Raw genomic sequence first — 21542 nt, 5'->3', positions numbered from 1 at the left:
TTACTCACAGTTATCTAGCCTGTGTGTTGGTCAGCAATCGATTTTTTATTACCATGCTCAAACAAGCGAGCTTGTGACAGCAAATTTTCTGGGAGTTACGAGGAGACCTTTTACTTTAAAATGTTCTTCATATCAGCAGTACAGGAATCAGAATAATGGAAATGGAAATAAAGGAATAATGTTTATGTGGAAAAAAAATCAAAGTAACCAAGGAAGGAAGACATTCTGGTGAAGCTCAGTTCCATGCTTAAGACGATTGCTTAGAAAGAAAAATCAGAGACAAGTGAGTGAATCAGAGTCCAACTCTGTTTATATAATGTCAATAACCTGCGTTTATGAAATGAAAACTGTGCAAATCAAACATGAGAGGACTGTGGAGTACACTGATTATGCAGTGCAGAACCACAAGAGTTATTGTGCTGTTCCTCTGTGAAGCCAAGTGTTTTGGCCAGCTCTAACAAACAAGCCCACCCAGGGCTCCATATATGCTTGAAGCTAAAGACGCAACAAAGAAAAAAATGGATGCTGTGCAAAGAGAAATTAAGTCATATGTTGTCCTTAACTCCATCCCTATATTTTGGAGAAAAACAAACACAGGCATTTTTGCCACAAAAAAACTGAATAGATTTGATGCATGTCATTTGGGCTGATTGTTCTCTTTGTTCCCAGATTGCCAAGACTTTGTGGAACAATTTAATATAAAGAAAAAAAAAAACATATTCTAATTGTTGAGGGTCAGGGTTAGGGTTAGGACTGGGCTCATTGTGATGAAAACTTAAGACCTCAGAAGTAATCAAGTGCATGTCCAGAGCCCACAAATGTTGGTAAAAACATGAGGTCAAAATGCAAAGTGTAAGAAGATGTACTAAAAGCAGCAGCACCTTGGAGACTACACTGGTATTTTCCACTTAAGAAAGAGTAGATGTAGATATAAAGAAATACAATGCTCCTGTGGCTGTATTTCCATATGTTGAGTAGATCAATGTGCAATTTGTTCTGTCAATTATCTGCCCTACTGCCTTACACTACAGTGGGTGTCTGGGTTGCTGAAGCCAACCATGTGGAGGATGTGTAATTTTTAACACTTCATTTAAAGTAATTTCAACAGCACATGTGGGGTTACAGTTCAACACTGCGTGTGTTAATTTGAACTATGAACATGTCATCATCATGTTGCCTCTAACAGATGTGCTCATAGTTTTGCCAGAGTGAGCTTTGTTAAGAACGTCATGCATGGGTTATCTGTGGTGTGTGTGTGTGTGTTTGTGTGTGGTGTGCATTTACCATCGCTAGAGGTGTTCCACAAAGTGGCAGCTTGCATACTGGGATCTTGGGGGAACTCAGATCCTGTGAAGAGAGGAAATGAAAAGTAGAAAAGCAAAACTTATTTTTAAATGCTTAAACATTAAATGCTTTAAAAGGTTGAAGAACTGATGTCTTGGATATATTTTCCACTAGCAAAATGATGATGATGTTGATGTTAATGCTAACTGATGCTTTTGTGTGTTTTTAGTATTTATGACATAGACAATTTATTTATGGTCGGAGACTCAACAAACTGCAAATGTTTGCAAATGTTTGCAAAAAGCAGCAACTAGCGAGGAAACTCAGTGAAAGGTTCCAAATGATTGGAACCTTTCAAGCAAGTTTTCAGTATCAGATATCTGCACAACATAATTAACTGTATACAACATGTAACAAATGGACATGAACTAAGTAAATTTGAATTGAAACTACAGGGTTTTTATAAAACGTCAACATAGCCAAGCACCCACTTGAGGCCTCACACTTAAAATGGAGACTCTCACCATCCTGGTGCTTTGAAACAAGACATGATGAGAGAAGGGTAGATAACTTTTGACTCACTGGAGTCCACCTACTCCACTGATAAAACCACTGGTTGCAAGCAAAACGTTTGTATTCCCCAACTGGTGGGTGAGTCCTTATTGGAGGTTCCTGACTGTTGCTAGGTGATATTGGTCACAAAGAGGGTGCTACACTAAAAACTTCCTTAAGCTTGCTTTGGTTGCTAGCAAATAGTGTGGAAGAGGCTGATTTGCCTGCAAACACTACTGTTTTGCTGTATGTAGCGATACTCAAAAAGTAGATCACAAAGTGGAAGTAGAGGACATCTACCCAAACCAGAAATAGAACATGCCTTCTTTTAGAGTGAAAACTGGGCTTCAGCACTGCAGCCAACATGTTTCAAAAAAACCTTTTAGTTTGAAAGCGAGTCTCTCAGTTTCCAGTTTGTGCCACACTTTTTACAATTTCCCTCCTTTTTAGAGAGTAGTTGGCGAGTGCTTGGGCCCAGGTTATCATGATTCATGCAAACCACAATTTTCTAGTGACCAAAGCAATTACAAAGAGGTTTTTGCCAACCAGTTGGGGGTTGCACTTCTATCAACCTGTGATTGCCACTGGATGACTGACCATTCTCTAGGCATATGTCACTGGGGCTTTATCAATTGATTTCCCAGAGACTGTCATCAACCTCCAGCAACCACACACCAATAGTCGGGGAACACATGACTGAAAGATGGCAGATGGTGATGGACGAGTCTCTAGGCCTGTGTGGCTGGGCCTTATTCACTTGACCCTACATTGTCACCATTATTGTCATGTTCCTGCAACATCAAGGTAACTTGACTTGTGTTTACAACAGCTAGTTTAAAAAAACAAAAACAATCAGCTTTACAGCTGCATTCTTTACACCTTAAAGCTATATCCAAATGTAATCCATATGGTAGTGACAAAGTGAAAAGAGGGTCACAGACTCAACCTTTCTGAGCCAGCGGCATGGACCTACATTTAAACAACGCTTAACCACAATTCTGGAGAAACTTTTCTATGTAAAATACTGTGTACAGACACAAACACACTGCTTCTTAAATGTAAAATAACAGTGGTGATAACGCTGTACATTTGCTAGTGCAGATCAAAGGTTTGGGTGTACAACAGGGAGCCTATCAACAAGCCATGTGGACCTAATGCGCTCTTATTGCCAGCTGAAGACAGAGCTGCTCTCTGCTTTTCATTACTGGGGAGAAGAGATAGAAAATCAGCTTCAGAGTGCAGTGCTGCAGGTCATAGGTGATTCCTAACAAATTAAACAGCCAAAGATGAAGAACTGGCAAAAAACTCTAAGCAGTTTTACCTTCACTGATTCTCATGGCACCAGACCGCTGACAAACTTTCAGTTCACATACAACATCCCACAGTTCTAGCCGGCTACAACAGTGTGTGAGTCTGTGTGTTTTGGTGCAGGCTGGGATAGTTTAGCATGATGAATAGGCAAATGGTTGCCATCCAACTTTGGGAAAGTAACCTAAAGTCACAAACGGCTGTGAAAATGCAAGCATGTGCATGGACACAGCTGAGAATTGGCTGCAAACTTAACTATACACATGGTGCATTTGTTTCACACATACACACAAAAAATACAGAATTCCTAAACACATGTCATAAATATTTTTGAATTAACAACTTGAAAACTGACAGTGCGTGGCATGCAGGGTGACAGTCGAGGAGAGAAAGTCTGCAGACAAACAGCACCAGGAGCCTGACACAGGGTCACGCTAATTGGGTGATAATGTGTCAGGATGGTAACGACTATGTGGTGGTGCTTGTGAAATGAACTGTGTTAATGAGCAGCGCTTTGGGCCTCAGCACCTGTTAGTGAGGAGTCTGGAAGCTTGGCAACAGGCTCACAACAACAGGCTTGCAGTTATGGGTGTTATGTTCATGACTGTTGGAGATATGTAGCAAACCCAGAGGGAAGACATAGAATCAAAATGTGTCTCTTCACTAAATTAGTAGTTCTTCTGTAATGCTACCTGATTCCACAAGCTATTCTGCACTTTTGGAATGACTTGCTGGTTTCTTCCAGGAGGCTACTAACAGTGTCTTATGGCATGTCCTGGCCCCACGGTGAGTCTAAATTGACTCTGTGTTCTCTACTGTTAGACTAAGAAGTCTGGAGCTCTGTGCTTTACAAAGGACAGAGGAGAGTGGACGTCGCAGCTCACTAGATTCACCAACACAAAGCTAGCCAAGGGCAGCCAGGTGAGAGTTCAATAGAAGTGGATGGTCGTGGGAATATAGTGAGGGAAGGGGGAGGAGGACTAAGTACTCGTTTATGAAAAAGGGCAGAAGTGTACTTCTGAGAAAAAAAATGTTATCATTCCAGAAAGATTTGAAGTTTATAATTTTGTTCAAAAACAAACACTTGTGCACAGCGATTTTGCTGTTATGTCTAAGGTCTGCTCATTACTTCCTGTGTTTCATTTTTTCCCACATTGTGCGCCCTTTAAAGAGAACACATCTGTTCTCTTTCATTAAGACAATCATCTGAAATATCTAGGAGAAAATGCAGAGCAATTTTGAGATTAGCTTTCTAATGTTTCTCAGCAGTGGAGGGGAGCTGTTGTATTAGACCTGTTTGTTAAAAAGGACCTAAAAATAGGAACCATCACAGTGCTTGTGTCAGTTTAGATCCCAGGTTTCATCAGCTGTGGTTCTGGCCATTGATTGACTCACGATTTGGATACTGACTGCAAGACCCATATGTTAAGTGGACCTCTGTACTGAATCCCTGTCTGTCAATATGAATAACCAAAAAAGAACAAACGCATTGCTTGAATCATAATATAGGGAGGAAGAAATCATGCACATATGTGTACCAGGGCCAAGTCTTTCAACCATGAACAGGCTGTTTCCAGTAACATTGTCTCAGAGTTGCCAAAATTTTAAATTACTGAGGTGGCAGATCAGAAAATAGTGTTGAGAAGGGAAACAGAGATAAGGAGTTTCAACAAACTCAACCTATTTTTTGCGTGTTGGCACCCATCAGGAAATATCACATGAACATATATATCAGGTAAAGGTACCTGTGTTACCACAAATATATAATCAGCCAATCACATGACAGAAAACTCCACCCACATTTAGGCATGTACACATGCCCAAGACAACCTGCTGAAGTTCAAACCGAGCATCAGAATGGGGAAGAAAGGTGATTTAAATGACTTTGAATGCAGCATGGTTGTTGGTGCCAGACAGGCTGATCTGACTATTTTTGAAATTGCTGATCTATTGGGATTTTTCCACAGAACCATCTCTAGGATTTACAGAGAATGGTCAGAAAAAGAGAAAATATCCAGTGAGCAGCAGTTCTCTGGGCGGAAATGCTTTGTTGATGCCAGTGGTCAGGAGAATGGCCAGACTGGTTGGCGCAGATAGGTCAGGAGAATGGCCAGACTGGTTGGCGCAGATAGGAAGGCAACAGTAACTTGCAACAACCAAGGTATTTAGACGAATCTATCTGAGTGCCAGCGTCAAACTTTGACGCAGACGGAAGCAGCTGGAGTACAGCCAGGTGCTCCTGTTATCAGCTAAAAACAGGAAACTGAGGCTACAGTTCACATGGATTCAGCATAACTGGATAACAGAAGATCGGAAAAATGTTGTCCGGTCTAATGAGTCTTGATTTCTGCTACGAAATTCGGGTGGTATGATGAGAATTTGGAATATCCTATCCTATCCTGCCTTCTATCAAGAGTTAAAGCTCATCTTCCCAGTTTCTGATTGCTTCTTCTAGTAGAACAAAATGCTGTTTCACAACGCTCAAATCATCTCAAACTTCTTTCTTGAACGTGACAGTGAGTCTGCTGTACTCAAATGGCCTCTACAGTCATCAGATTTCAGTCCAACAGAGATTCATATCATAGATGTGCACCACGCAAATCTGCAGCAAATGTGTGACGCTATCATGTAAATATGAACCAAAATCATGGAGAAATGTTTCCAGCAGCAGACTGAATCTCTGCCTTGAAGAATTTTCAAAGTCAAAAACAGGTTCAACCCAGACCTAGCAATGTGTACCTATCAAAGTGATCTAAGGAGCTTGGAAACAAAAGCGACTGGACTTCTTTAAGTTTCTCAAAAATACCTCACCTCTCGTCTGAGAAGCTTGGTGGAGAGTCCAAGGTATTTAAGGCTCAGTTGGAGTTGTCCCTTAAGTGGGAAATTGACCTAGTATTGATCATGTGCCTCTTTAAACTGAGCCAAGGTGTGAAAAAGGCTATTGGTCATTATCAGCAGAGGTTTTGTGTGAAGCCGTTGCGTTTATGAAGTGGCTCAGCCACTCCAAAAATGCATGGCACAACACAGAAGAGACACCTCGACAGGATAAAGGTCACATTTTGATAATATTTTTACCCTTCACATTTAGGCATCTGAAATAGGGATAAGATCAGGATGCAAGTTTTGTACTACAAGAGTCCAGCTACCTTTAAGCTGTGCTTCTGCAGTTTCAAATAACTTCCATTTCAAAAGTCACAAGTTACTTTTCCAGATTTTCCAGATTTCCATATCTTCCCATTGGTTTTTATTATAGTGATGATTATCACAACTGTTAAAAACATTTTTACCTCTAAGTACTGTCGAAGGCAAGCAATTGGACTTCACTTGGAAAAATAAAACTGTGAACATATTTTCCATAGCATGTCAGAAGTGACAATTTTAAAAATTCAATTCTGGTATGGCAGTGAACGCCCATCAAAATTCTGGATACGTGACAATCTTTATAAGAGTATCATGTTCCCTTCTTGGCTGCTTTGTCATACTTTATTCACGTTAAAGCTTTGGAACGTCCTCTTTCATTTGCAACTGAGTGTCACTCCTAGTAGCAAAATATGCAGTAAATGGTTAACGTGAAGGTGCCTCTGAGAAGTCCAGACATCAAATCTCCACACAGAAAATTCCATGAGAGCAGCCTCTGATCCCCGTCCAGCTGTATTTGGCTTACGATGATAAAAATCAGGCAGGGACACGAGCTTAACCCCCATAAAGCTCTCCGAAATTGGTGTGACTTTACTGTCGCAGCAGTGTATGGCAATTAGTGCAAATCTTTAAACTCGAAGGCTTGGGAATGAGGAAAAGGAAGGAGTTAACAGAGAGCTAAGAAGAAAATGAGACACTAGGTTCCTCACAGGGTAAAGCTTAACCAAATCAGAAATGTTCAATTTGAGCAGTTATGCGTAGCAACTAATATGCTGTTATATGGTCTGGGGGGCTGTGTTTGGAGCCAGGGTGGTTGGTGTGGTGAGTGAGACTGATGTATGAGCTCTCCCACTCTGTTATTAGGGTCTCTCCCAAGGCCCTCTTCCATCCCTATTAGCTGGAAAACTGACCTAACTCAGGGGTTAACTGGAAGAATGGGAAACCAACCATTTTCACAGTGCAACTATGAAATATTTCTGCCTTTAAGAGATGAAAGCTACAGATGAGGAATTATAATTATTTCTTTCTACAATTTGTCTTCATCAAGCCTCTGTTTCCATTCAGCAAGTTTCTATTCCTGTTCTGTCTCTGTGATGTCAAAGAGAGAGGATGTCCTTAATGTGGTCTTCTTGAAGACACCGCTACAGCTGTGGAAACAGAAGCCCCACCAACCTTCTGGTCAAGCCTTCTGTTTAAGAGGCAACAAAAAGAAGGAAGGAAAGCAGCTAGTCTCAGATACTGAATCAACCTGTAATGTAACCCCAGTTACAAAAAAGCACAATGCAATGATGCAATGCAATGCAAATCTCACAAACCCGTGTTTTATTCATACTACACATATATGTGAATTGTTGAAAATGAGATATTTTAGTATTTCGTGAAAAATATAAATACCCGTCTCTAAGAAAATTAGGATGGGGGCAACAGAAGGCTGGAAATGTAAGTTATACTGAAACCAAAAAAGTGGAAGTTAACTAGAAACAGATCGGTAACATGCTTGGGTATAAAAAGAGCTTCATAGAGAGTTTCTCAGAATTAAAGATGGGAAAGGTTCACCATCATCTATAAAAACTGTATCTTTATAGTAAGATGATGCAGAAATACGGTGATCTCTGACCTAAAGATCGTTTGGATGAAATCATTGGAATCATTTGAAATTGAGAGATTAGTTTGATATGTTTTCTACGTTCTAAAATATGGGCAGATGACTGGGATTTGTTTTTATCTGTATTTAACACGGGATTGGGGTTTTAGATTAGTTGAACTCTGAATTGTGCAAAGTTTCTCTCTTAGAGTCCAGGAAAAAACAAACAAACACAAAGCTAGTACTGAGCACGTCTCCTTTAAATGCTCTAATTTTCCCTAAAAACCACTCAACTCATCCCCTGCATACTTACATGAAGGAATTAGCTGTGAAATTTTTATGTCATCTACTCTTCAAAAATGTGAAGTTTTAGACAATGTAAAGTTTGAATAAAACAGCTAATATTCCAGTAATCCTTAATGAATCATTAGCCTCATACTCTCAGACTGAAAAATGAATGAAAAGTTACAATCACTAAATGGCAACAGGCAGTGAAGAAAAAGAGTGGTGAGAAGTGAGGGAGAGAGGAAAAGTGAGGGACTACAAGGCAATTACAGATAAATTGAGTGAAGATGATTTGGAAAATGTGAGTGCAGAGAAACGACAGAAAGAGAGGAAATAAAAAAGGAGAACCCTAAAAAAAAAAAAAAACAACCTCAGTAAAAGAGCCGCTCGTAAAATCGACTTTTTAAGAAGTGGGCTTCTGTCCCACTGAGCAAAGTGAGGGTTTATGTTGGCTGGAGAGTTTAGAAACCACAGTGAAAAACTGTTGACATCTAAGAATCTGGTAACCTGAGCAAAGAAAGAAAAAGGCAACACAAACAAGTAGTGGGTAATGGTAACTCAAGTGGACACGTTTCAGGTTAAGCCTTCAGTTACTTACAGCAGGTTTGTACTCAAAGTACACAACACTGTTCAAAACATCCAGACGCTTATGTGGTCTGCATTGTGTTGAACTTGTCCTCTACTCATGTAAGAGAAGACTAAAGTAATCCTTCATGCAGATTTGAATTTGCAGACATTTATATGCAATGTAAAGTTTATAAAAGCTGGAATAAATGATGTTGGTAAAGTCATTTTAGAATTTTTATTACAAATGGAAGTAACGGTATGACCAAAATCATAATAATCCTAAAATAAGGTGAAACTGATTCCATTAGAAAGAGATGGGGAGGGAGTGTGTGTGTGTGTGAACGTGTGTGTGTGTGCGTGTGCTTGTATAGCTGCACCTGGGTGCTTGTGTGCAGGTGTTTGTTCCCAAGCTCGACTAAAGCGTACAAAGATATAAAAGCAGGCCTGTTTAGGAAGCATTTACTGAAGACATTATGGGGCCGAGAGCACAGGAACTACTTACTCTCTCTCTCTCTCTCTCTCTCTCACACACACACACACACACACACACACACACACACACACACACACACACACACCTGCATTGCATTTGAAAGTACTGCGCTGTAACCTTATAAGAGCAAAGACGGGTGAGACACACAAGAGAGAGGAAAAGCAAGCTAGGCTTGGGAAGGGAGGTTTTGAGGAGGTAGATGACAGGAGGCAGCATGACAGAGGCCTTTTTGGATCAGAACAATAGGCAACAACAGGAAGGGCTCATGTTGCAGCAGACATTTGCTCCAACATGTAAAAAATTGTGGAGAAAAAAAGGCACATTGCTTCCCATCAAAAAAAAAAAAAAACCCACCAAAAAAAGAAAAGACAAAGTGCTAAACAGGGAAAATGGTTTAATTCAAGTTAAGAATACTAAAAGTGGAATTACTGCTTTGGCTGATAGGACATTCATAATAAATTTTGGGTAAAGGTTAATTTCTTCGTTTATTTGGGTGAATTATAAATAATTTCTGAGATCATGTACAATTTACTTCACTTATTTCAAGTGCGAGTAATGTGATCACTTCTCCAGGGCCAAAATGTATTTGTTGCGCACACATAACAGTCACCAGCTTTGATTTGTATGTTATAAAAAAACATCAAATTTGCAGGCAGCACAGTAGTGCACTGCCTCCTAGCAGCTAAAAGATTCTGGCTGAGCCCTCTCTGTGTGGACTCTGCATGCCCCAAAACCTGTATTTGAGGTTAACTGATGATTCAACACTGGCCTTATATGTGAACATGAGTGTAAATCATAGTTTGTCTCTCTGTGTGTTGACCCTGTGATAGATTGGTATGTCCCACTTATGACCAATTTCAAGCACACCGTAAAGAAGCTGAAGGTTACACATATGAACAAGTAAAAGTGCTCAAGATGTCAGTTCAGCAAAAAATGATCTGGCAGTGTGAAGCTCACATCAACAGTTGTCACTTGATAGAAAAAAGCTTGTGGATGAAGCTGAGTAAACTGTGATGCAACATTCTTAAGACAGATGCTCGTTTGAACCTGCTGGAGAAACTGAACTTTGAACTCTCTGCAGGTGAAAAGCAAAACAGGAATTTGAACCGTTAGCTGGAATTATCTAGTTGTGGTTTTAATCTAAACCAGCGATCCAACATTATTAAGTTCTTCAGGACTCCTCTGTCTAACCCCACAAAAGTTAAGCAGACTGCACTGCCTGCAGCTTCCCTCCAAGAATAAAAAAAGCAAAACAACCAAGTGCAAGAAGACCATATAATGTATACTGATAGTATTTTGCAGTAATATTAAGGGCAGGATATACAGGAAAGCTGGAGGCATGGTGGCAGCTTGCAAATGTGCATTTTCGTCATAACTAGCACTTGTGACTAAGTACATTATTGGAATTATATTTTTTTGACAGTAATATACTTTTTATGTGGTAATTCTGCAATCAGTGTACATATTTGACACAGAGCAACATCAAAAAAGTACTAATCTCTTAAAGTGTTCAGAATTGTGACCCAACACACCAGACTACTGCTGCCAGTCTTTGAAATAGGATAGGCAACTCAAAAAGGTCGAGGAAAAACCCGCAACATGTAAACTTGACACAGAAAGGTCTCCATCTCAATTGCAAGGCCAGCTGCGCAAAGCATCTTTTATATTCTACTGTTTTGTCATAAAAGAAACCTTTTAAGTAGCATCGTGCTGTGCTGATGGTTCTGCAGAGGTCCTTCCCCACGGATTAAACAGGCCGACGCGAGAGCCCCTGCTGTCCCTGTAACGGAAACCATGCTGATCTTTAAGGCCTGGTTAGTCCATTTTGGGCGAGGCTCCCCCAAGCTCCTGTTACCAGCGATGTAAGCAGACTAGCGAGGAATGTGCATGAGCATGTTACCACCTACTGTGAGGCTCATCTGTTTTCACCTGGCAGAGCTGACACAAGTGTGTGCACAAGAGCTCAGCTTTCTGGAAAAAGTGATCGCCTTCAAGCAGATAGACAGAGCGCTGCGACCCTGACGTAATCTGTCTGCTCATCTCTTCGCGGAATGTGAACAGAGACATCACACGCTGTGCAGAAAGAGCACCGAAATACAGATATGAAACATAAATGGACGGACATAAAGCACAAATGCACATGTATGTTTTATATCCATTTTTGAAGCGTCTGTCAAGGGTCATGAGCGGAATCTAAGATTTAAGACCTAAAGTCAAAGCCAGTCGGGCTGTCTGCATGTAGGACATGAATAGAGATGTCTCACTTGGCTTTTGAACGTGACTTTTCTGCTAAAAGTGTATCATGTGTGCCAAAAGTCTGAATGGTGTGAATAATAGCCATGCCATTTTACATGCCAGCCTCTACAAATGGGTGGGGGGCTGGGGGTGATCTGTATGAGTGCTCAGGTGAAGCCAGGCAAACACACACACACACACACACACACACACACACACACACACACACACACACACACACACACACACTCCATGAGCTCACTGACAGCAGTCCTAAATTCCTTCAGGATGACAAATTTGAAAGGAGAGGCCAGCGCAGATGGAATCTGGGAAGAACAGGATGATGCCGTCAGATTTCAAACGTGACTCAGATTTAGACATCATGTGACAACAGTTGGGCCGGGCGCCATTCCAAAAAACTGTTCTTTATGTCTGTCTGTACCTCCTCACTCGTGTTATAGTCATCGTTTCAAAAACTCTGGGACCCGAATAGTGCACTTATTTGCATTTCTCAGTTTGTATTTTCATCAATTACAAAAATAAAAATACTAACTACTCACATTATTGTATGTGCTTTTTAAAAGGAAACCACCAATTTTACACACCGGATTCTTTCAGGTATGCTTTCCCTTTCCAGAATCGGAAAGCTCTGTCACTTTTCGTAAAAGTCACAACACCTCTCATCCAAGAGGCCTTTTCAGTTCTAAAATAACTAGCAGAGCATCCCAAATATTTAACCCCTAGTTTACACGTGGTTGTGAGGGTCGTTGACTCACTTGAACAAGAGGCAAAACGTCTTCATAAACCTAAAGACGGACGTTTATCTTCTTTTTAAGCACAGCCAGACGGCAATCCTGCTTGCTGCGGTCGTGTGGACAGGCAAGTACAAGATCACAATTTCCGCTTTTGAATGACAGTCTGACTGTCTGTGCTGCAAGTGCAGACAGACACACCAGCACAAGCAAAACATCTCCAGCACGTGTTGATATATCAATTCAGCGAGGGCACATCAGATTAAAGATGAAAGCTGAAGTTTTGGTTTATTCAAGCTGTTTTTACTTTTCCCTTTTCCTGCAGTTTACACCTATTATTACAAACATGCTGCATCAGTTCCATCTGCAAGTGTCTCCAAAACAAAAAGGGCCATACATCCTCAGTTAAGTTACAAAAAAATGTATTAGCAGCACATAGCTGCAATTGATTTTTATTTTACGGTGAGTCAAGTGTGTACGAATACATTGCCATACCTCCATATTCAACGCAACTTAAAACTACCCAAATTACGCTTTGTTGTCATGCTTGTATGCATGTATTGATTTTCATCGTTGTGCATATGGAAATATTACTTGGCTTCTACTGTCACTGCTGTGGGTATGAATGAAAGGTGAGGTACTTAAAATGAAAACTGGCCCACGTGAATGCCAGAATGCTGTCACTGTAGCAAATTATGAGGCATGCAGTGTTACAGATCCCACATCTGAAAGGGGCTGAAAACCCCCCGTCTGATTATATCACGTAGAATGATTTCTTTATGGTTGCATATGCCCCATAATGTTAAATATCATGCTAACACCCGTGGATTAGGCTTCATTTCTGTACTCTAGTCATCTACCTGTGGCCTGTGAATTTTCTTTTTAACACTACTGTGCTGAATATGGACTGTGAGATACACAGGCCACCGCGTGCCTGCTTCTGACTCCACAGATAAACTGTGTTTAGTAATTCTTGGATGCCTGTGGGAAACTGGGTGTGAGGCTTGTCTCCATCAACTTATAACTGAGTCAGCTCCCAGTGACTGACGCTCGAGGAGAGACTCTGCCACAAAAAACCTGACTGCAAGCCAGAAACAAAGTATGACAAGGAAAGGAGGGAAAATGAAAACAACAAGTAGTGGCAAAGAGGCAGCAAAGACCAGCACGGCAAGAGATGAAAGTGTGAGAAAAACATCAAGCGCGCAAGAAATATTCATTCCAGTGAAAATGTCCAGTGTTATTCTTATTTCTTGGTTTTCCAGCCCTATATTAAAGACCGACTTTTGGCAGCCAACAGTGAGAGTCTGAGGCAAACAGAGAACCTCTGAGCGTTTCCAGCACGCTTCTCTGTCAATCACGCAGATCCTCTATAGGAACTCTCTGCTTGTTGTAGGTTACAAAAATAAGCACCAGCATTCTTCCACTTGTTTAGATGAAAAGGTAGCCAGCTAATGAGGAAGACAGGAGGACGGAAAGGAGAAAAAAAGGGACAGCATAAAAAGATGAGTGGTGAAAAGGAGATGGGGAAAGATCTGAAGAAAGAAAGAACTTAAAGCATGCCGGAGAGACAAACGCAGACTGTCGGCATCCAAAACACGCTCCGCTACTGTGGTAAAATCATTTTGAGCTGGGGGACTAAACTGCAAACCATAACATAAAAAACAGATTACACATACATCTAAGATGTAAAACAACAAGCCTCGACTGTCCTACCATGGTAACTGGACACTTATAATATTCCATTCAGTCTATTCAGTTCAATTTATGGCATGGCAAATCACAGCAACAGTTGCCCCAGGATGCTTTGTGGTACTAATAAATAAATCTTATCTTATCTTATCTTATCTTATCTTATCGTTGCACTGGCATGCCCCAAATTGATGCAATCCTGTAAAAGTTTCTGGCTTATTTTCACATAGTGACTGCCAGCAACCACCAGCAACCAGTTGCCAACCAGTCAAGGAATGCTTGTATTTTGTGGTTTTCCATAACTTTCATGCAAAACTTATTATATAAAAATAGAGAAAAAAATTGGATTATCAAAAGTTCTTAACATTTTCTTAAATTAGACTAAATAAATAATCCTTATCATTACAAATACAGGAAACTAAAAGCTGGGATTGAAATAAAACCAGAATGTCAATGACATAGTAGTTCGTCCTGCTCAGATTATTGTCCATAAAACTACAAATGTGTTCTTGAACTTGAGCACAGTCGAGATAAAGACCCATTATGTAATTACTGTAGGCAAGTTTTACTAAAATCTAACCAATACTCCTGGAGGAGTAGCGAATCTTATGAATTATGGACAGATTGACTGTCTCCATGTGGCTTAAGATCATTGGTCATTTGGCCAGATGGGCTAAAAAATAATTTTTCCAAAGCAAAATCACAACACACACAAATATTAGAAAACACCTCCCCAGTGTATTTCCATGTTTTTAAAGGAAATCTATGGGCCAGAGAATCGGACTATGGATCTGTCAGTTGGTCCTTTTTCCAAACCCATCTGGACGAATGCAGCTTCATAAGGTATCACTAGAATCCAATTTCAGCTAAAAATAGTATTTGATTTTAATTTTCACAACTGTGACATGAAACTAAATTACCAAACATGTAAAAGAGAAAAAAAATAAAATAAAAGACATTTTAAAAGAGAGGATTTAGGTAGGGGGCTTTAACGGGGAGGATTTGTCAAAATGGATTCTTCTGTGATGAAATCTACCATCATGCACACACATACAAAAAACCAGATGGACAAAGTGTGTGTTTATGTGATCATACACTATGTGTTAGAGAAAGAGAGACCCTGTTTTTTGATTCCCTTTTGTCTCATTTCTGATGTCAGACAGAGAGGTGAAGACACCTGCTCCGGATTTGCTCAGATCCGGTGGGGGTGGGGAAGGGGGGCAACAAAATGTGAAGAAGAAGAACAAAGCAGAAATGTCAAGCAGATGTAAGTGATGAAAACTGTAAAGATGATATAAGGTAAAGCTGACAATGTGGAAAACTCATGGAATTGGAAACGTATACCGGAAGATTTTTCAAAAGCATTTTGGGACTCATCAGCATGTGAGAAGAAGACAAAAAAGAATCCTGAAAAGTAGCAATCGGGGGAAAAAGAAGGAGAGGCTTTATAAGGTAACATAGCAGAGACAGTTGTGCGGTAGACGGTGCCAAATGCAGCATGGAAAAGTACAATTTATGCAATGATAATGGATAATGCACGGGGCCTCGAAGACACAACTGACACAACTGAAAAATAGCAACTGATGCTGGGTGGAATCTTGATGTAGTATTTTTATTGGATGCAACTGTGCACTGATTAAAAAAACACTTCCACTCAAGTAATCCTTGTGGATGAAACACAGAGTTTAAATAAAATCCAGGCTTTCCAAATCCATTCCCATACCTACCACCTACATTTCTTTCTTTAAAAAAATCAGAAGAGAAGCTAAAGTGCCAAAGAAAGACACACAAAATCTGCCACAAGAGACAAAGATGAGCATTAACTCTCACATTTCCAAAGCTTGTCATAATTTCCATCTCGTTCCACTAAATGACTGGTGCGGGGGCTGACTAAGTACATCTCGTAAAGTATCCCAGTTTGCTTCTCCAAAGACAGTCTCACCCCACCTCCCATAAACTGTTTTCTCAAACAAACACACTTCATAAGTGATCCACCTCCACCCCAGACGATGGCAAGGAGTATAGGGAGATGGCGGCACTGGGGGAAAAAGGTGTTTAAGGAAGACTACAGGCATAAAGATATCTTTTGTATTACACCATTTCCTGTTCAGATCTCCCAGGCTCCAAAGACTAAATTCTTCTTCTTCTGAGAAATGGGCCGAGCTGATTGCTATGTACCTTATTTCCAACACAGACTCATTGCAGTTCCTAAAACTGTCATGAAATGTATTCTTTTGCTGTTTGTTCAGGGACATGAATGGAAACTAATCATTTTTGTGTGGTTGTGTCTCTGTGTGTTTAAGCACATGGGCACAAAAACATCTGGAACACAATATGATGGCACATAATTTGTTCCCATGTCTTCAGCCGAATCTATCAAAAAATGTCAAAGATAATGCATTTTAAAATGCAGAAGCTAGTATTTTTACACCAACAAGGTGAAAAGAAAAATAATCCAGCAAAGATTTGACACAGGAGATTCAATTTCAATTTTCAATTATACATCTCAACAACAGTCGCCTCAAGGCGCTTTATATTGTAAGGTACACCCTACAATAATACATACAGAGAAAAGCCCAACAATCATATGACCCCCCATGGGCAAGCACTTTGGCGACAGTGGGAAGGACAAATTCCCTTTTAACAGGAAGAAACCTCCAGCAGAACCAGGCTCAGGGAGGGGCGGGGCCATCTGCTGCGACCGGTTGGGGTGAGAGAAGGAAGACAGGATAAAAGACATGCTGTGGAAGATTAATGACAGGTATAATTCAATGCAGAGAGGTCTATTAACAAATAGTGAGTGAAAAAGGTGGCTGAAGAAGAAACACTAGGTGCATCATGAGAATCCCCCAGCAGTCTACGCCCATTGCAGCATAACTAAGGGAGGATTCAGGGTCACCTGATTTAGCCCTAAATACATACTTTAGCAAACACGAAAGGTTTAAGCCTAAGCAATCCCTAACCTAAATTAGAGATGTATCTGATCTTTAGGTCCATCTACTCTTCACTTAAGCCTCATCAGGAATGGTCTCAGTGGAAGGATGGTTATCAAGAAGCCATTTAATGACAGGAAACAGAGAAAAGGCTGAGGTATGCCAAATTACACAAGAACTGGACTAAAAATCAGAGGCAACAGGGCTGATGGAGTGATGAATCCAGAGTTGAAGTTCTTGGTTTAAATCAATGTCAAAATGTACAGAGGACAGAAGAGTGAAAATCAAATGGTTTATGGCTCCATTTGAGTCAAAACTGAAGGAGTTATGATTACAGAAGTCCATCAGATGCGCATTTCTATATAATCAGATTTGCAGTACCATCTGTTAAGCTTCCAAGTGGCAACAACTTCATTTTTCAGCACGATAATGATCCCAAACACACTCCCAATGCATTATGCATTATCTATCAGAAATTATACTACTGAAGCAGTGTGGGATGATCTTGACAGAGAATGAAAAGGCAGCCAACATCCAAAGAAGAGCTTTAAATGTCCTTCAACAGGCCTGGAGAACTATTCCTAAAGACCTCTCCAAAAGTTGATTCTGTTCATCTGGACGTAGCGTTTTGTGGGAGAAACGTTTCGTCACTCATCCAAGTGACTTCTTCAGTCTCAGCTGACTGCAGGTTTCCTCAGTCTTATAAACAGTACATTTGCATAATGACTGAAACCAGCCAGCTGAAGGAACAATGGGCTGTGAGGTCAGTTCCTTAATCTTAATTATGCAAATTCTCATGACCATTGATCAACAACCACTGACCAAAACCCACTGATCAATGACCACTGATCAATGGCCATGAGTACCATTCACAGAGAGTTGGGGAATGGCTGCAATCACAGCATTGTAAGATGGTGACAGATGTACCCTTAGGCCCCCTCCTCGATTCAGAGATGGTCTTTCCCTTTTCACGTAAATGGCCTCCTTGACTCCGCGCTCAAACCAGCATTCTTCCCTGTCCAGGATGTGTACATCCTCATCATTGAAAGAGTGTCCTAAAGACCACTTAAAAAAATGACAAGAAAGTTTGCCTCATGACATCAACAGCACTGGACAGTTTTCATTCTATCATGAACTGTTCTCATTAGAAAAGTTAGGAAACTATAGCATTTGAAGATAATTCCAGAAAATAACAGAAACAGGAACTTTCCTCAATGTGTAAAAGGATTCCTATTGGTTATTACTGCTGTGTTGACATGAGAGAATATAGTTAAGTAGCTAATTAAGTTTAACAGGAATGCATCATTAAATAAAGAAGCAAGAGATGCTAAAGTTGGTGATCTACTTATAACAACTTAATAAAAATGGGTACTCAAGTAAAATTATTGGACTTTGGAAAGATGGTGCTTTTACTCAATCTTTCCATAGTCTCATATGTCTGCTCTACATTTCCCTGCAACTTCTTGGAGAGGACAGTAATCAACTTAATCAACTGTGCTATTATATGAGACAGCTATTTATTTGTAGCCCTTTCATACAGATTCAGTAGTTATCCAACTAAAGCAGAGAGGAAAGATCTGATTTTACTTATTTATGAAACGTAGTACAACATTGCATTTGAATTCAATGCACTCAGGTTGATGGATTAAAGGAAAGGTTACCCTTTAAAGCCAGAGTAACAAAGATGGAAGTCTCCATCTCACACTTATCCACACCATTTGGAGTATTTATTGACTTTTGTGATACTACTGAAGAGGCAAGAAGAAAATATGTGCAATATATAGAGGAACTATGTGACGGCTCTTGTCATCTGCACACTCGTGTGCGCCTGAGGAAGTTCTTGCATGTGCAGTGTCCGTGTGTTAGAATTGGCAGCAGGTTGGTGTATTCTGGCCTTGATTACGCGTCTCTTTTCCGTCCACCAGTTGCCAAGTGGAGCAGTGAATTACTCTGCCATCTCCGCGGTGTAATTGGGGACACATGCAGCCTTAAACCTTTCATCCCTCCCTACCCTCCCTCCATCCATTCGTAGGTCAAAGTAGCAATGAGATCAAATGCTCTCCTTGGTGGAGAATTCCTCAATAAAACAACAAGCGGGCAGGAAGGGCTGAGAAGAGTAAGATGGGAAATCAAAAGAGATGGGGAGAAACAGACAGAAAGGGTAAAAGAAGGAAAAAAATGCAGAGACATTGAGAGCATATGGAACATGTTTCGAGTAAAATCGCTGGCCCCGATGTTATCGTGGTGCTTCATTTAACGGACAAAAACGTCTCATTAAATTTCAGTATTATCTGTCTTTTCGCTTTTTTGCTTTTGTTTCTCACTTTTCCACACTTTTCAGGAGAAACACTCCTGCACTTTCTGAATTTATTCCCTTTTAAAGGATCTCATTTTTTTCAAGGATGTCCCACAAGAACTCGGTCCGTGACTAAGTGCGTAATACCCCTGTAATAAAATGGAATTCCAAAGTATTAGAAATAACAATTTAATTATATTTGCATAGAAATAACTAAACATATGTATGCTAGTACAGGTAATTTTAAATAGTTATTAATTCTGGGTATTTTGCAAAAAATAAAACACAAAGTATATTGTAAATAATTTTAAATGTTGTGTAATTTTTCTTGCAAATTTTGTGGAAACAGAAACAACATTACCCCAACTTACATCGTACACTTTGGGCATGTGCCGTATTATGGCGTGGCTTAACATTCCCCAACTTCCTGGTATTTTACAAGAAAGGCAACAATCCTTCCCTCTACACTCTTTTTGAGAATTATGTTTGAACAGTGATGCAAATGTGCAAATTTTGATGCCATTTCTTTTTTTTTCTTGTAACTTGATGAAAGGGAACAGTCCTTATCACATATATACATATATATTGGTAAAATTGAATAATCCAACCTCTATTGTGTACTAAATGAACATGTAATGAAAATAAGTTGAATTGATCCACTCCATATTATGGGAGATTTTAATGGGGATTTTTATTTTTCAATTAATTACATGAAATTTCAACTAAAATAAAATATTACAGAGGATTTACATCCGTAGTCATAGGTTGTATTATAAAGTGTTATCAAACAGCCAATATACTGTCCTCATTGTCTCTCTTGTATATACATTACACAGTGTCCAGGGTCCGTTTTAAAGAAATAGAGCCATGATGGGCTCAGGTCTGGTTCACACTAACATAAACAATCCTCCCTCCTCTTCCAACAGCACGGAGCAACAGAGTCTGAGAAATGAGAAAAGAAATACCAAGTGTCCACTCATTTGTGATCTGCGGTGACAAATGTAGGCACAAAAATAGTCTGGATCAAAGCAAATGCATAGCTAGCTTTTAAGACTACAAAATAGTTTATCATCAGTTTCGGACAGAGATGAAGGAATTTTTCCCAGCGCTCTCCAAGTCTTTGATGATACAGTGTAGAGCACAATGACGCACACAGTCCTACGCTGTCAGAATGATTTCACTAGTTACTAAGCTGTTTTATGAAAGGCGTAAAACTGATGTGTGGAATTGAAGAGAACCATTTAGGGGATAAACTGAACGCAGGCTGAGACGTGCTTGGATGGGTAGTTAAAGCAGGAAAAAAAAAAGAAGAGAGAAGACGTGAAAGCAATAAAGTTTTAATGCTGTCTTTACTAGGCCACTATTATAAATAAAAATTAGTTCATAATTGCTTGGCTGGTTAAATAAAATTTAAGCTCCCCATGATGAAGTGCAGCCTTGTGTCTGAGTGTATATACATGTAGTGTATTGTATAGCTGCAGGCTGCAGACAGACAGCACAGACACTGGAGTGTGTCATGCTTCACATCTGGTGGATGGGCTCTGTTAGCTCCGTTCGTCTGCCTATTATTATATAGGCATGAAGCCTTTGAACTGAGCAGCCACTGCTGACAATCACCAGACTCCAAAAAGGCACGGGTGCGTTTCTTTCTCAGTAAGTGTTTTTCATGCTGTAAAGAGATCATACAGTAGAGTCATTTTCCTCAGACAACGTGACAGCCAGGTGTTTGGGCAAAGGAAGAGGCACAGAAACCTTGAAGTAGGAAATTCTCATACTGTATTGCACCATTTAAGGTAATGCACAGCTTGCGGATGTTAGAGATTTAACTGGTGGAGAAATGACTAATGATTCCTTATCCTTCAATCAAAACAGGCTACAATATTCAGCTCAAGTGTTTCCTAAAAAGTGTAGTTCCTGAGACAAAAAGAAAAAGTCCCAATTTTTTTTTCTGCACAAAAATCTGCAGTCCAGCTGTACCAAGCAACTGTTTTTTAACGTGCAAATGTCATCACCTTTTATGGACTGGTCTTGATATAGATGAAGTGCCTAAACACATACAAAAGACCTCCATAAGTCTTCCACAATAGGGAAGTAAATTTTGGTAGGTTGGTGTTTCCTGAAGTTGTGGGCAGTATGCTGAAAGGTAAGCTTCTTCAGTTGTCTTCAATAGCAGTTTAGGCAATGTTGTAGTGATTTGAACCCCAGCAAGCATATTTTAAATACACCATTCTGCTAAAAAAGAATTATTTTAAAGATGTGTGCTTATGTGCACAGTGAAACCTAGCTGAATCTATGTCATTACAAAGATAACTTCAGCTTTAATCCTAGGTTTGCAGGGTTGGAACGGTGGCTGACTTCTTACTGGGGTGCTTTATCCAAACTGAAGCAAACCCACCCCATGTTTTAGTTTAACTCAAGCCAACAT

The 21542-nt window shown here is 40.0% G+C and overlaps 1 protein-coding gene across 2 annotated transcripts in view; it reads right to left on the bottom strand.

Annotated features, from left to right (window-relative positions):
* The window catches only part of ror1 (receptor tyrosine kinase-like orphan receptor 1), a 128211-nt gene that overhangs the window by 39575 nt on the left and 67094 nt on the right, over positions 1-21542 (bottom strand). Inside the window, exon 2 of one of the 2 annotated variants that reach the window (XM_063460344.1) lies at positions 1285-1347. The exons of the other annotated variant lie outside the window; for it this stretch is intronic. Within the exon in view, the coding sequence (XP_063316414.1) occupies positions 1285-1347 (63 nt within the window). The remainder of the gene's footprint in view (positions 1-1284; positions 1348-21542) is intronic. 2 annotated transcript variants of the gene reach the window in all.

The sequence above is a fragment of the Pelmatolapia mariae genome, linkage group LG17 (assembly GCF_036321145.2).
Source record: "Pelmatolapia mariae isolate MD_Pm_ZW linkage group LG17, Pm_UMD_F_2, whole genome shotgun sequence".
NCBI classification, from domain to species: domain Eukaryota; kingdom Metazoa; phylum Chordata; class Actinopteri; order Cichliformes; family Cichlidae; genus Pelmatolapia; species Pelmatolapia mariae.
Note: the sequence above shows the minus strand (reverse complement) of the source record. Positions and strands in the feature narration are given on the sequence as shown.